Source organism: Pyrgilauda ruficollis, unplaced genomic scaffold (genome assembly GCF_017590135.1).
Source record: "Pyrgilauda ruficollis isolate IOZ18807 unplaced genomic scaffold, ASM1759013v1 scaffold24, whole genome shotgun sequence".
NCBI lineage: Eukaryota > Metazoa > Chordata > Aves > Passeriformes > Passeridae > Pyrgilauda > Pyrgilauda ruficollis.
In genome coordinates, this window is record NW_024523648.1 from 8,605,593 (window position 1) to 8,618,764 (window position 13,172).

General features: G+C 42.8%; 1 protein-coding gene across 1 annotated transcript in view; it reads left to right on the plus strand.

Annotated features, from left to right (window-relative positions):
- Nucleotides 1-6,800: 6,800 nt before the first annotated feature.
- The window catches only part of MTHFD1L (methylenetetrahydrofolate dehydrogenase (NADP+ dependent) 1 like), a 138,139-nt gene continuing 131,767 nt past the window's right edge, over nt 6,801-13,172 (plus strand). The window contains exons 1-3 of the mRNA XM_041470074.1: nt 6,801-6,830; nt 7,882-7,982; nt 8,878-9,002. Coding sequence (XP_041326008.1) covers nt 7,961-7,982; nt 8,878-9,002 — 147 coding nt within the window. The 5' untranslated portion in view covers nt 6,801-6,830; nt 7,882-7,960. The remainder of the gene's footprint in view (nt 6,831-7,881; nt 7,983-8,877; nt 9,003-13,172) is intronic.

Below are 13,172 nucleotides of genomic sequence, written 5' to 3' on the forward strand. Positions count from 1 at the left end.
CGCGCTGAGCGCGCCGCTGCCCCGGGCCGGCGGCGCGGCGGCGGCCGCCCGGTAAGAGGCGCACGTGGGGAGGCAGCGCCGGCTGATGCAACCGGGGGGTGCGATGGTGTGGGCACGGAGGGAGGAGGAGGGGTGAGGGGGAGCTGGGCGATGCGCCCTCACTGGGAGCGTCGGGTTGGTTTTTGAGGTGGGATTTTTGGGGGACCTCGTGGTAAAACTGCCCCCTTCCCCCAGAACCGCTGGCGGGATTTGCTCCGCGTTTCGGTTTTGGTGGCATTTTGAGCGCGGGCAGAGCTGCCGTCATGCGGCGGTGGCTCAGGTGAGGCGGTGCGCAGATGTGTGCCTGGAAAAACGTGTCCCGGGTCCTCCCCGTCCCGATTCAGCCCTGGGTGGGATAGTTTACAACGGCATTGAATTGAGCTGGTCATCGGCTTCTGCAAGGGTAGGAGCTGTCAGAAATCCACTCCAGGCTGTTCTCTGTTTGTCTTCCTTGCTGTGAGGGACAGACAGACATATTTCCTCTTTGTCTAGCTGGGTAAGTATCACCTGCACATGCAAAAGGTAACGGAGGAGAGCTGGCTGCCACTTACCCTAATTTTTTTTTTCCAGAAAGCATTCCCAGTGCTTGGCTGTCACTAGTTTTTCCAAGAAGCAGTATGGCAAACAGAGCTGCCTTGTCTCCCTTCTGCCAGTGGTTTTGAAAGGCATCCATGAGAGTGGCTGGTCTGCTGCTCAAGGGGTTGGTGTAGCCCATGTTAAGCCATGGCAGCTCCAGCTGTAAAGGCCCCTGCATCTGTCACTGCCCTGGCCAAGGGTATGGAGATGAAGGATGCACCTCACCCAAGAGCAGATCAGACAGCTCAGGGTAGTGATTCTTTGCTGCGCTTCTCGTGGTGGGGCTGGACAAGCTTTCTCATGAATTTGCACAGCCTAGCTATAAAGTTTTGGGCATGTCAGAGCAATGGCCCACATACCTATTTAAAAAAAAAAAAAAAAAAAAAAAAAAAAGGCCTTTTAAGGTTTTCTATACCTACCTGCTGAGCACCAGCCCTCACAGTTCACATCCAACCATAATTTTGGAGATTGAAAACTTACATGCCCAAGCATTTCTGTTACATTGTTGACTAATAGTGGGTTTTGCCCACTAACGTTAGGAGAATTTATTTTGTTAAAGATTTACTTGTCACTGTGTTGCAGCAAAGTCACTGACAATGCAAAGAATTCCTTGGCCTCTCTTAAGAGAGAAAACCCTCGCCTTGAGCCAACGCTTGCCATTATTCAGGTAAAGTATGTCTGTGCACTCACTGGCTGTGAGAGATCTCCTTTGGTATTGTTACTTGTCTGAAACTTCAGAAGCACACCATGGAGAAGGTAATTTTAATCCTTTTTTTTCATAAAGAATATTGCCTGCTTTATTATAAAGCAAAGCAATAGGATGAGGTAGCTCCACCAAATGGCAGATTGCCCTTCTTCAGGCCTGAAACAGTCACAGCAAACTTCAGACTGGGAGGGCTTTGCAAAGGAAAGGAACAGTTTTATCCCTTCTTCCTTTTGCCAGCGTAGTCTTCCTCATTTTAAGTATGGGTCACTTTTTCTCACAGCTTGTCTAGGCTGATTAACTTAATAGTTGAATTAAAGTAGTGTTCTCAAGCCCTTATTTAGCTTGAAGCTTTTTTTGCAATCCTGAGCAAAGTCCTTATGTTCCTGAAAATGTGGGCCTCCCTTCACTTCCCACCCCCGAAATAACAATGCCAGGATTAATGAAAGACCCTGTTGCTTCCTGTCAGCCATGTTACCTTTGGGTAGCTACAGCTTATCAATGTCTTCCTGCTCTTTTAAGGAGAGGAAAACCACACTAAAAAGTCCCAGTCAGCTCAGAAGGGTCTGTGTGAAATAAGTGTAAAGTGTCAGCATCCTCTGGAAGTAGCAGCACTTTCTGATGTGAAGGAATCTTGGAGTAATTGAGAACCATTGTTTCACCAATGTTGTGAAGAGCTTTCCATCCACAGATGGTGCCATTTTTGATAGGCAATCAAAATCAGGGATGAGGACTGCTATCCCTGCAAAGCTGAAAGGTCCTTAGCCTTAAATCTCTTAAGGTTTCAAAGCCACAAAACTAGAGATGTTTATCATTCAGAGGGGACCCAGTGCCATGCTGGCAAAAATGTAATTGTCCTGTTTCCTAGGATACCTAGGTGGTATTGGTTTTGAGTGGGCACACACTGAAACTCTGACCCAGTAGGTTTAAAGTTGAAACAAAACTGTAAGTATTTTTTAAGTACTGATAGTGAACCTAAGTAATGCAGCCACAGCTTTATTTCAGAAGACCTTCTAGTGAGACTATCTGAACAGTCTCTCTCATCTCTCACCCTCCCTGATCACTGCATTTTCACAGAGCCCTCTAAGGCTAAAGCTTAAGGACTGATAGGAAAGCAGTGTCCTGTTTTTTCTCACTCCTGTTAGTCTCCATCCAGTTGCACCATGATCTGGACTAGGACTGGGATCCACTCCAGCCTGAGGGGTCTAAAGAGGCTTCCTTTCCACCATATTTGTCTCCTGGATCTGGTTTTCTGCATGGCCACATGCATGTTTTATGCTGTCACAATGGAAGGGATGTCCCTCTTGTCCCTGTTTACCCCACTTGGTCTGCCTCATGAGGTGGCTGTAGATGGAGAACATGGAGATTCTTCTAAAATTCACCCAAGCTCTGTTCTCCAGCTTTCCAGTCATCTAGCTCTGGTCTGGACTGAGGCCCATTTTAAATGTGTACTTGTTAGTGCAAAGAAAACTTGCTTTGGTCTACAGATGTTCTTGTGATGCACTGCTCTACCAGTAATGTGGGCAGAGCCTTGCTCTCCCACATTTGTGCTGCTCCCCATGTGCCACATCTGCCCAGAGGAGCAGAGGGAGGGCAGGAAGTTACCTCCTGTACTCGTGAGTGATGGCAGTTGGCATGACAGGACACCCCCTCTTCTGCAGGGCTGGGAATGAGGAGTTGCAGACTGAACCTGCAGTGGAATGATTTTAGGACTGTCCTTTCCCTCTTGAATCAACTGAATCTGAATCAATGCCAAAATTGATACGTGTGTTGCTTATTATCCATGTTGAACCTAGGCTGGAGCTATGCAACAGCAAAAAATGACTGATGGGTGCTTCTTAATTTTTTTGATGCTAAATAGTAAAATAAAGCATCAGGATCTTGCTTAGCAGTGGAGCTGTTGCCCTGCAAAGCTCAGCAAAGCACCACTGGCTTCCCTGCACCCCCTGTCTTGCCCTTGCACTCTGCCAGCCCATGTGCTGAGCTCTGGCCTCACCTGTGCTGCTCAGTGGGTTTTGATAGGAACTGGTTTAGGGCAGGGACTTTCTGCACTCACACAAGGTCAGTGTTCACCTGCCAGTGCTGCAGCAGCAGGGACATTACAGGGGACAGTGTGGTAGACAGTGTGGTACCATCTGTTGCTCCATCCCAGTTAAACTTCTTGAGCAGTCAGTGTGGGGGCACAATCCCACATTTACTGTCACAGGGGAGCAGCTGCTGAGCTGTCCCTAGACCTGTCTCTTTTTCCTTGGCACAGTGTGAGCTCTGCAGTGTCCTCAGTGCAGCAACTTCTGTGCTGCTACTCACCACTAGCTGCCACGTTTGGGGAGTGGGATGCTGGTAGTGCAGTGCCAGGAATGCTGGCAGTGCAGGGAGGGAGCTGGGGGATAGAGGGCAAGCCCTCCTTCCCTAACAGGAATTGTGCTTCTCCATGACGCCTGTGCTTTTTAATGCTCTTTTTTTTCACTGTCAGCAGTCTTGAACTATTTGGGATTAACAGGGATGGGCTTCTGCTTCTTTCTTAGAATTGCTTCTTATTAGTTTGAATACTTTTAGACACAGACATTGTCTCTATGTTTCTTGCATGGACATTTGCATTACTGTACTCAGTTTTAAAACGTATTATTTTAAAACTCAGTTACTGTTTTGTTCCCCAAGGCACATAATGACCAGTTGATTCAAGAAACAAACAAGAACTTTGCCAAAGAGGTAAGCTTTAGCTGATACACGTGTTAATAATCATGAGCTACTTGCCTTTGGTAATTTTAAGTATTTTCTTTCAACAGATTGGTCTACGTGTTATTCACATCTGTCTTCCTGAAGGCAGCACCAAAGATGAGGTAACTGAAGTACCTGAAAGTCTTCTCTTTTCCATATTTGTCATAAACTCCTATTTATTACAGACATTCATTATTATCTTGACTGACCTCTAGTAACTCAAATTAGGCTTAGGATTGCCTTGGTTTAAATAGCAAATATTATCCCCTTACTGGCAGGAGTGAGAGAAAAGATAATTAATGGGCATGTCTGCTGTTCCCTGGCAAGCTGGGGCAGAATCAAGAGTAATGTTTCGGTTTTGTCCTTGGTGTTTAATCCCATACCAGCTCAGCTATCCTGTCTCTCGCAGTTGCTCTTGTGACTGTACCTGATTGTTGCCCAGATTATTCAGGGAAATTAAAGATTACGTGATTATATGGGGAAGGGAGGGGGGAAGGAGAGGAGGATGTTGAATTTGTCTATTGATCTTTTAATGTTTCAATTATGTATTAAAAAACAAACATCATCCCTCCCCCCCCAAATAACTAGAGGGCTGAATTCTTTACCTTGTTGAAGGTGCAGCGCTTAATATCAGTTATGTTTTAAATATAGAAAACCACCTGAAAGTTAAACCAGTGAAGGAATGTGTAGTAGAAGATGACACTGTTATCAGCTGGCCTCCTTGTGCTTGGCAAGTTTGATAATCCTGCAGGCTTGTGAGTTCTGTGTACTGTTTTATTTTTTTTTGGTACACTTTGTTCTTAAAATGTTACTGCCTTGCACTGTAATCTCAAGAACTGCTTCCAGATACCTTGAAAGGAACGTACTGTGAAGCTTTGTAGATTATGGATAGTCAGCTACCCATTTAAGAAGAGTGGACCTTTGAAATGAAAAACAAATACACTCTTGTTGTTGGTAAATGCATTTTATCTGTTGAGAAACACAGCAGGAAATAGGTAAAATACAGTGACTGTGCAACAGTAGTTGCAGTTAGTTTGAAGTAGTATCTTAGAAGTGGCTTAGCTGTGTATTTAAAGAGAAAGTTGGGGTATTTTTGTTTTATTTAAAGCTACTTCAAATAAAATTCATCATGGTTTGCTTACTGTCTTGCTTACTCACTATGACAGTTTTTTTTCATCTACTAAAATTCATATTTCAGTTGTGGTCCCTGGTGGGGGAAGGTGGGAGGGATTTCAATACCATGGACACCGGGGTTTTACCATAACTTCCTCTGTGTAATAAAGGCAAATTAATTCTGTACTACTTTACCCTCCATGAGTTATAAATAATTTATATGCTGTGATGATGGAAAGCTGAATTAAAGTAAGATGCCATTAAAATGGAAAACTGAATTGCTTTCCCAGGAGGCAAAAATACAGCTTGAAGTTTAATTGCTCTGTAGGCCCTCAGCATTTTGTAGCATATCAAAGGGTTTTTTTAAAGAAAAATGTAGATGTTTTCATGTGCATATACATTCATCCTTTCTAGTGCAATGTATACCAGTCCTGTTGCTCTCAAGTGCCATAGGACCTTAAGAGATATGCCTGGTTTTGTCTCAGGAGTCAGGAAACTAAAGAGGCATTTTTGTACCAGTGGCATGCTTGTGTAATCTGTGTTTAGCATGAAAGTAGTGTGTTCTCTTGGTTCAGAGTTGCTGCTAATATAACTCCTGCCTAATTCCCCCAGTTTAATGTTGATTGCTTATCAAGTGTTTGAATAATAGAGTTCGCAATTACAATGAATAGTTTACAAGAAAAGCATTTTTAAAAGGCATGGTATTAGTTAAGGGGAAAAAAAAAACCTACTTATCCTTTTCTGTTGGATGTTAATCCAATTCTATTATAAAGCTTTGTGATGCTTGCACACGAGTTTTATATATAAAATGGGAAGACATGCTTGCATGACATTTCTCACCTAAAAAAACATGTTTGACATGTTTTGTTCCTTTGTATTCTTCCTGGTCACAGCAGATAGCATGAATCAGCATTGTATTTTAGACAGGAGGAAATCAAGGGTAGGTAGTACAGTCTCAGATGTCAGATATGACCAATTATAAACCACTTGAACTTGCATCTGGTTCAGTACTTGAACTTCATAAACTTCCCTGCGGTGCCTTTTCAACATAACAGTTCTTCACAAGGCAATTGCCAGCTCTTAGGATCAGGCTGTTTTGAGAAGGAAAATCAGTAACCATATATGCTGGTTTAATAAAATGAGTTTTTTTCTTGTATAATTGTTCTTTCAAGTGTTACAACTTTTTGTCCCTCTCTTGGGACGTGATCTGGTCCTGTTTTGCACTACATATTAACTAAGGTGTCTGTTTCTAAAAGCATCTTCTGAAGCCATTACGGTGACAGGCTTTTGCTGAGGTTTGGAGTGGTGAAGAACAAACTGCTTTTAGCAGCATAATGTCACATAATATGTGTTTACTTTGCAAGATGTTTAGAATAGAGTCATGGTGGCTGAATTTGCAAGCCACTGATAAAAAACTGAGTTCATTTAGAATTTACAGTAATAAGCAAGGGAAGCCAAGGTTGCCATAAAGTAATTGAAAGAAAATTACCTCATTCTAATCAGATTTTCCTTTTATCTGTTCATCTGATCTTTAATGCTTGTTATTAACTTCCTAGATTGTCAGTGAAATCTTGAGACTCAATGAGGATCCTAATGTGCAGGGCCTTGCTCTTGACCTCCCAGAAAGCTTATGTAGCAGTAAGGTATTAAATGCTGTGAAACCAGAGAAGGATGTGGATGGGTAAGTGGAGCACTGAGAAATAATACCAGCAGGCACAAGCCTGATGGCTTTGTAAAATCAGTTTTCTCCTATGCTTTTCATTAATGGATTCCTTAGTCATTGTGTCTAGCTGTGCTATTTAGCAGTGATAAAAGATGCCTCTAAATCAATGAGAAGTCTTTTGCTGAAGTAGTACATTATTCAGGGCATGGTCCTTTCAAAGAAATAAAAAATGAAATCTTGATTTACTGGTGATACTTAAGGTATTTCAGCACTTCAGTAATGCAAGAGGTAGTCACAAAGTACTGAATTTTCACAAGAAGGATTGATGGAAAAATTGCAGAGAGGTTTTAACTTCCTTACAGCACTCTCTTGTGGTGAGAGAGTAAGCTATAATAGTTTGGACCCATTAGCACAGATTTCCAATCAGTGCTGTGTTGTACTGCTCTCTGAAGAGACCACTGGTGTAATTTAGGTTTGTGAGTTATCCTTTTGCTGCTCTTGCAGCCTTCCTGCTCTTAGCTGCAAGCTATTGCCATTTTTTTTTATCCCACTCTCCCTTTTTTTTTTTTTCATGTCAGGAAAAATAGCTAAAAATCCTTCAAAAACCTTTCCATTGTGTGAAGTATGGGAGATTGTCAGAGAGAATGGAAAATTTGGAGCATCCTTCTGTATGAGAGAGAATGGAGTGCAGTGTGGGAGCACCTGGGTTGCTCCCTCCTGAGCCAGCTTGGCTCTGGCAGCACTGGTCTGGTCTCACTGCAGCCACTGAAGTGTCTGTGCCCAGTGTGCCATGGGTGGCCCATGGTGACAAGTAAAGAGCTGCATGTGTAGCCTAGGATTATGTTACTCATCAGGAGCCTTTCCTGGCCTCTCTTGAGGCTCAGTGTTTGTCTAACTGAGGTGTGGGATGATACAAATTAGCTGCAGTACATCACTATCAAAGGATTTGCTTTTGTGAGAGATGTTTGCTCTTGGGATTAGCTCTTAGCCATGTTACAAGCATTGCTGGGGATTTGTGTTACACAGACTTTTTTTGTTGTTGTTAAATTGCCATATTTTTCCACTGCAGATTATCCAGTGTAAATCTAGGACGTTTGGTACATGGTGATGTCTGTGACTGTCTAGTTCCTCCTACAGTGTGTGCTGTGATGGAGCTTCTTGAAGATATAGGTGAGCCCTTCTATCACAATCATTACATTAATTTTGGCCTGTTTTACTCAGTTTTAATCCTGGCTGGGAGCCAAATATAATCTGACTTTGTGTTTTCTATTTTGTGTTGCTTTCCCACTGGACGTGTATTTGTCTCCTCCTAGTGAGGAGGAGTCCTCCTGCTCAGTGACATCTGAATGCTGTATTTGAATAAAGAGGTCTCAGGCCTACAGATTTTGGGTATTAGGCAGGGGTGAGCTGCCATCAGGAGGTTTAATTTCACTGAAGTCGCACAAGACATGTGAGTCTTCCAAACAGAAAATACAGGCATCACTTGGGGGTTTCACTTGATTGTTTTGATTAGTGTGAGGAGTTGGAGAAACCCAGGTTTGCCTATAAATTGCTGCTGAGCAAACCTTTGGGTTTGGTTTGTGCTGTGTCAGTGCTGACACTGAAGTGGCAGATTTAAACAAGCAGGTGTACTGTGTCTGAAGACACTGTTGGTTTGAGGCAGTGTATCAGAAGCTGTCTCTCTTACAGTGATTCATAGTTGAAGCAAGGATTTCTGTGACAGAACTGTAAACAGGAGGTTAAATGTACTCAGTAACAAACATGAATGAAAGGATTTGTGCAAAATGCCAGAAAGCCAGAACAGTATTTGCTTACTAGACTTTAGAGAGTCAGCAGGAAACTCCTTAAGACCTGTGGTTGGCATCACTGCATGGGCTCCAGAAGTGCCAGCTGTGCTGCACAGCTGCTGTGGTTGTGCAGGCACATGGCTCTGTCCTGTTCTGAGCCCCTTTGCAGCCCCTTCTGCAGTGCTGCAGCCGTGGGTGGCCTGGGGGGAGCTCCATGCAGCTGCTGCTGATGGTGTCCTGCACTGGGGGTGGCTGAGTGACTCCCTTGTGTCACCCAGGTGGGAAGAAGGTGCTGCTGGTGGGAGCGCGCGGGGCAGAGGGTGCTGCCCTGCAGAGCGTGCTGCAGCGCCGGGGAGCCGCCGTCCTCAGCTGCCACTGGAAAGCCCCACAGCTGCAGAGTGAGGTGAGTGCTCTTCTGTCTGCCTGGGCTCCTCCTGCATCCCCACTATCTGCCCATCCCTGTCAGCTGTCCACCTGACAATCCTGCCCTTAGCTGCTGTTCCCAAGAGGGAGACTCCTCGTTGCAGCCACAGGTGGCACTGGGGTTGCTGGTAGCCAGCGTGGGTTAGGGTCTCTTCTCCTTCCCGCTTGCAAGCACTGGCCTCTGCCAGAATATTACATGTAACAGCAGCTGCACTAACTTCATTATTTTACACCAAGGCCTGTGAGAGAAGAAATCCAACAAACAAATGTTTTATCTCTCCCTTTTGCTTTCTCTCTGTGCAAGAGAAATGCCCTCTTTTTTTCTTGTCCTGTGATACTGTTATCTGCATGAAATGACTTCCGCTGGATTTGTGTCCTAAAGGTTTGCAAGTGTTGCTGCTCTTGGGACAAAGAAATCCCCTATCTTTATCTTTGAAGAGAACTGCAAAAGGATTTAAAGAAATTCAGGAGCCTTAAACCAAAGGATTTGCACAGTTTCCCTGGCTGCTTTTTGCAGAGCTTTTAGACACAATTTAAAAGTTGGTATGCTTTCCTGTGAAACTTAACAGTTTGTTCCTCAGTCCCAGATCTCACAGAATACTCCAGCTGGGGTTGCACTGTCGTGGGCACATGTGCAGCAGGGTCCAGGCTTGGTGGTGAGGTGCTGGGGACAGCTCTTGTGTTGGACAGCCCGAGCCACAGGGTGGCAGCCAAGGCAAAACGATGGTGTCCAACCTCCGGGCTTCGCGGACAGGAGGAGGAAACAAATACGAGCAGCTGTGATAGAAAGTTCTCTGGCAAACCCGTGTTTTCACAGCTGTGGATGTTTTTGTCAGGCTTGTCTCAGCTCTGGGCTTTTAAGTGACTGACAGCACTTAGGAAACATATGGTTCTCTGGGAGATGGAGTGCTGTGAACTTGATCCTTGCCATGTCTCATTCTTCAGCTATTTCTCATTGCTTGGGGTTGTGCTGGAGGACTGCTCTGGGCTGGATGGGGTGGGTGACAGGGTGGCCAGAGGTGTTTCCACTGGTTCACAGCAAAAAATCTGGATTGGGCCCAGAGCTGCTTGTGCAGTGCTGTCAATAGCTGGAGAGAGTTCTGTTTCCTTCCATCCAGATGCTTTCCCATAATCATGCTTTGCTTTTTGGCATTCCCCATAGCTTACCTCTTGGAGCAGGCCACTGATGGGAAACAGAATGGGAAGCCTAAGTTTGAGGCTTTGTGCACTTCAGTCTTCCCAGGTTCATTTTAACTTTTGGCAGTAAAAGAGATTGTATTTCGCCTGTGGGACTAATCAGCAGAGCCCAGGGAAAACCTACCTTCCTCTTCCTCACCTGTGAGCCTGGAGCAGCATGTCACCAGTAATCCCAGAGCTGTGCTGAACCTGTCTGGATGTCACTCTGATAGTTAACTCTAGTTCCTTGATAAAATCTAATGCATGCAGGGAAAACTATCCTGTTTCATATTCCCAGAAGCTGGAGAGTCAGAAACTGAGCACAAGTTTCTAACCAAACAATGAAGTACTGTGGCAACCTGTATTTGAATGACAATGTTGTTAGATAACATGATTATAGAATTTATATTCTTCTGCTTGTTTAAAATGCTGATTATGAAAAACAGCTTTAATGTTCACCAGGTTTCTTCTCTCGATTTTTTTTTTTTTTTTTGTTACTTGAATTTCAAGTAAGAAAATGTGTTAGTTCAAAGACTTGAAAGAATCAATTCATGTTTTGTTTTTCCTGCACAATACAGTAATTTTTCCTTTCTCTACAGTGGCAGTTTGTGTGCTGTTGTTTGGAACTATAACCTCTGATAGCATAATAACTTCACTTAGGAAGTCAGGGACAAATTTAAGAAGAGTATGTTTTTTTCACTGAGATGCATTTATTTTGTAATATATGCCAGGAAAGGAGAATTTTATCTTAATGGTAGGAGAATGGTATTTGTTGTAATCCATTGGCCAGGCCTATTTGCTTGAAGCACTAACCCTGACCTTAATCATGTAATGCCTTTATAAGTGGTTACTGCATTACCTTAGACTAGCTCTGCTGATTTGTCCTTCTTTTTAAAAAGAACAGCATAACAACAAGTGTTTCCTTTAGAAATTCTTTTAATTTAAATGAGTTACACAACACTTAAGTTTTTTGGTTTTTTGAGGTTTTGTATTACTATGGACTTGTTATTGCTTTTTTCACTTGTGCACTTTTGCAAAAATATTTTGAAAATGATCAAGAGGAAGTATGTTTTAGTCCACCTTAGGAAAAGTTTACTCTCCTAACAAACAGCATAATGCCAGCTACCATCTGACTTAATGTGCTCCTTTAAAGGAAGACTGTTCTGTCTTATGGCAGGAAAAAGGAATAAAATAAATAATGGTACATTTTCATTTCATTGCTTTGATCTGAAATAATGGACAGAGTCTCAATGTTCCAATGTTCTTTTCCCTCCCCACTTCATGTTTTGTTAAGGTAAGGAAATTATTAATATTTCTTTTTGTTACATTTTGGGTTTGCTTGCCTTCAGCTCTCACGGCGCAGCTGAGCCATGTCCTTCAGAACTGTTGAGCTTCCTGGGTTTTCTAGTAGTTCACAAATGCAAGAAAGCATTTTAGAAGGTTCTGGCACATCTGTGCAAAGTTGTCTTGAAGAAACATTGTTCTGTTTGCATTGATAGGTTCAATGTAAAAGAAGTTACAAAGTGAGAGATAAGGACATAAGCATGTTACAGGAAATACTTAAGATGTTATCATCTGTTAAGCTTTGTGTAGATAGCTCTTCAAAGCACATTCACTGCATTGTGACTGAAATACGGCCTAGTGACATACATTTAGGGACATCTCCCCTGTAATTTTAAAATGGGACTTCCCAAAAGTCAGTTCAGTCTTTCATGTGAAGAAGGGGAGCTGATGTGTTTAATCCTTTTTTATGTCAGAGTTATGCTTTCTAGTTTGAAAGGAGTTTGTCAAGTAGATTCGTATTGAAAAAAATGAATTATTTTCTTGCCAAAACATGGGTAATGCTTGGTACCTGTAAGAAAACAGAATTTTGTTTCAGTCATCTAAATTCAGTCAGTCATGTTTTCAGCACGTCATCTTTAATGTAGTCCATGTGTGAACCACGTCATGCCTGTTTTAAGAGAGCTGCTATCATACAATTTTATTGTAAAAGAAGTGAGCATTGGTCTGTCTAGGTATAATTAGGAATAGAAAAGTTGTTTGCAAAAGCAAGGTTAAGAAGTGAGTGCTTTAGCTGGAGTGCTGATTGGGAGTTTTCAGGTTGAAAAATAACTTCTTTTGGCCACAGTGTGCTTTTCCTTAGAGCTAACACTTGAGCTTCAAACTCTTAGACATCTCTTAGCTATTTGCTCTCCTAGTTTTGCTTTCTTGTAAGACCAAGACTCTTGTTATGGGCAGAAAAACGTATTTTGTGTGGTAAGCATGAAGGAAGAGGAGACCAGGCACACGGATCCCGTAAGAGGAGAGGAGAGGGAGGCTGCATGAGTGTTTCTAATGATGATGATGTAGACTATGTATTTCCACTTCAACATCTTATGCACATCATCTCCATTCCTTCCAATTTTGAAGTGTATCCCCTGTCTGTAAGCTAGAGGAGCACTTGCTAAAGCATGGATCATAGTGGCAGGCTTGAGCCCACAGCAGGGGTGTGGGCTTGATTTTCATGTGCACTGTGTAGGAAAAGTGCATTCAGGGAGATGTGGCAGGGAAAGCTGGAAGAAACCGTGTAATTAGTAAATGCCTTGAGTGGAAAAAGTACCTGAAACTGGTCATTGACTTTAAAAAATGTCAAGATTTCAGAGAATAATTAAATTGCCATGGTTAAAGTGGAACCTGATCTGTAAACTGATGTGCAAAGAGACTTTTTTCATAAAGAGAGTTGTGAAAAAACTTTTAATCAGATTCCTATTCCTCATCGCAACTCTTCAATTTTATATGGCCTAGCTTCATACCCAGGACTCTGAGGGTTTACACTTCAGTTTTTAATTTTAATTTTTATTTTGTTTGATCATGCATTTAAAAATGGCTTTTGTAGCAGTCCATTTTAACTATGGGAAAATGAAAATGTTATGCAGTCTCTTCACGGTAAAATGGAGTTTCAGTGATCTGTAGTATACAGCTACTTTGTGCCATT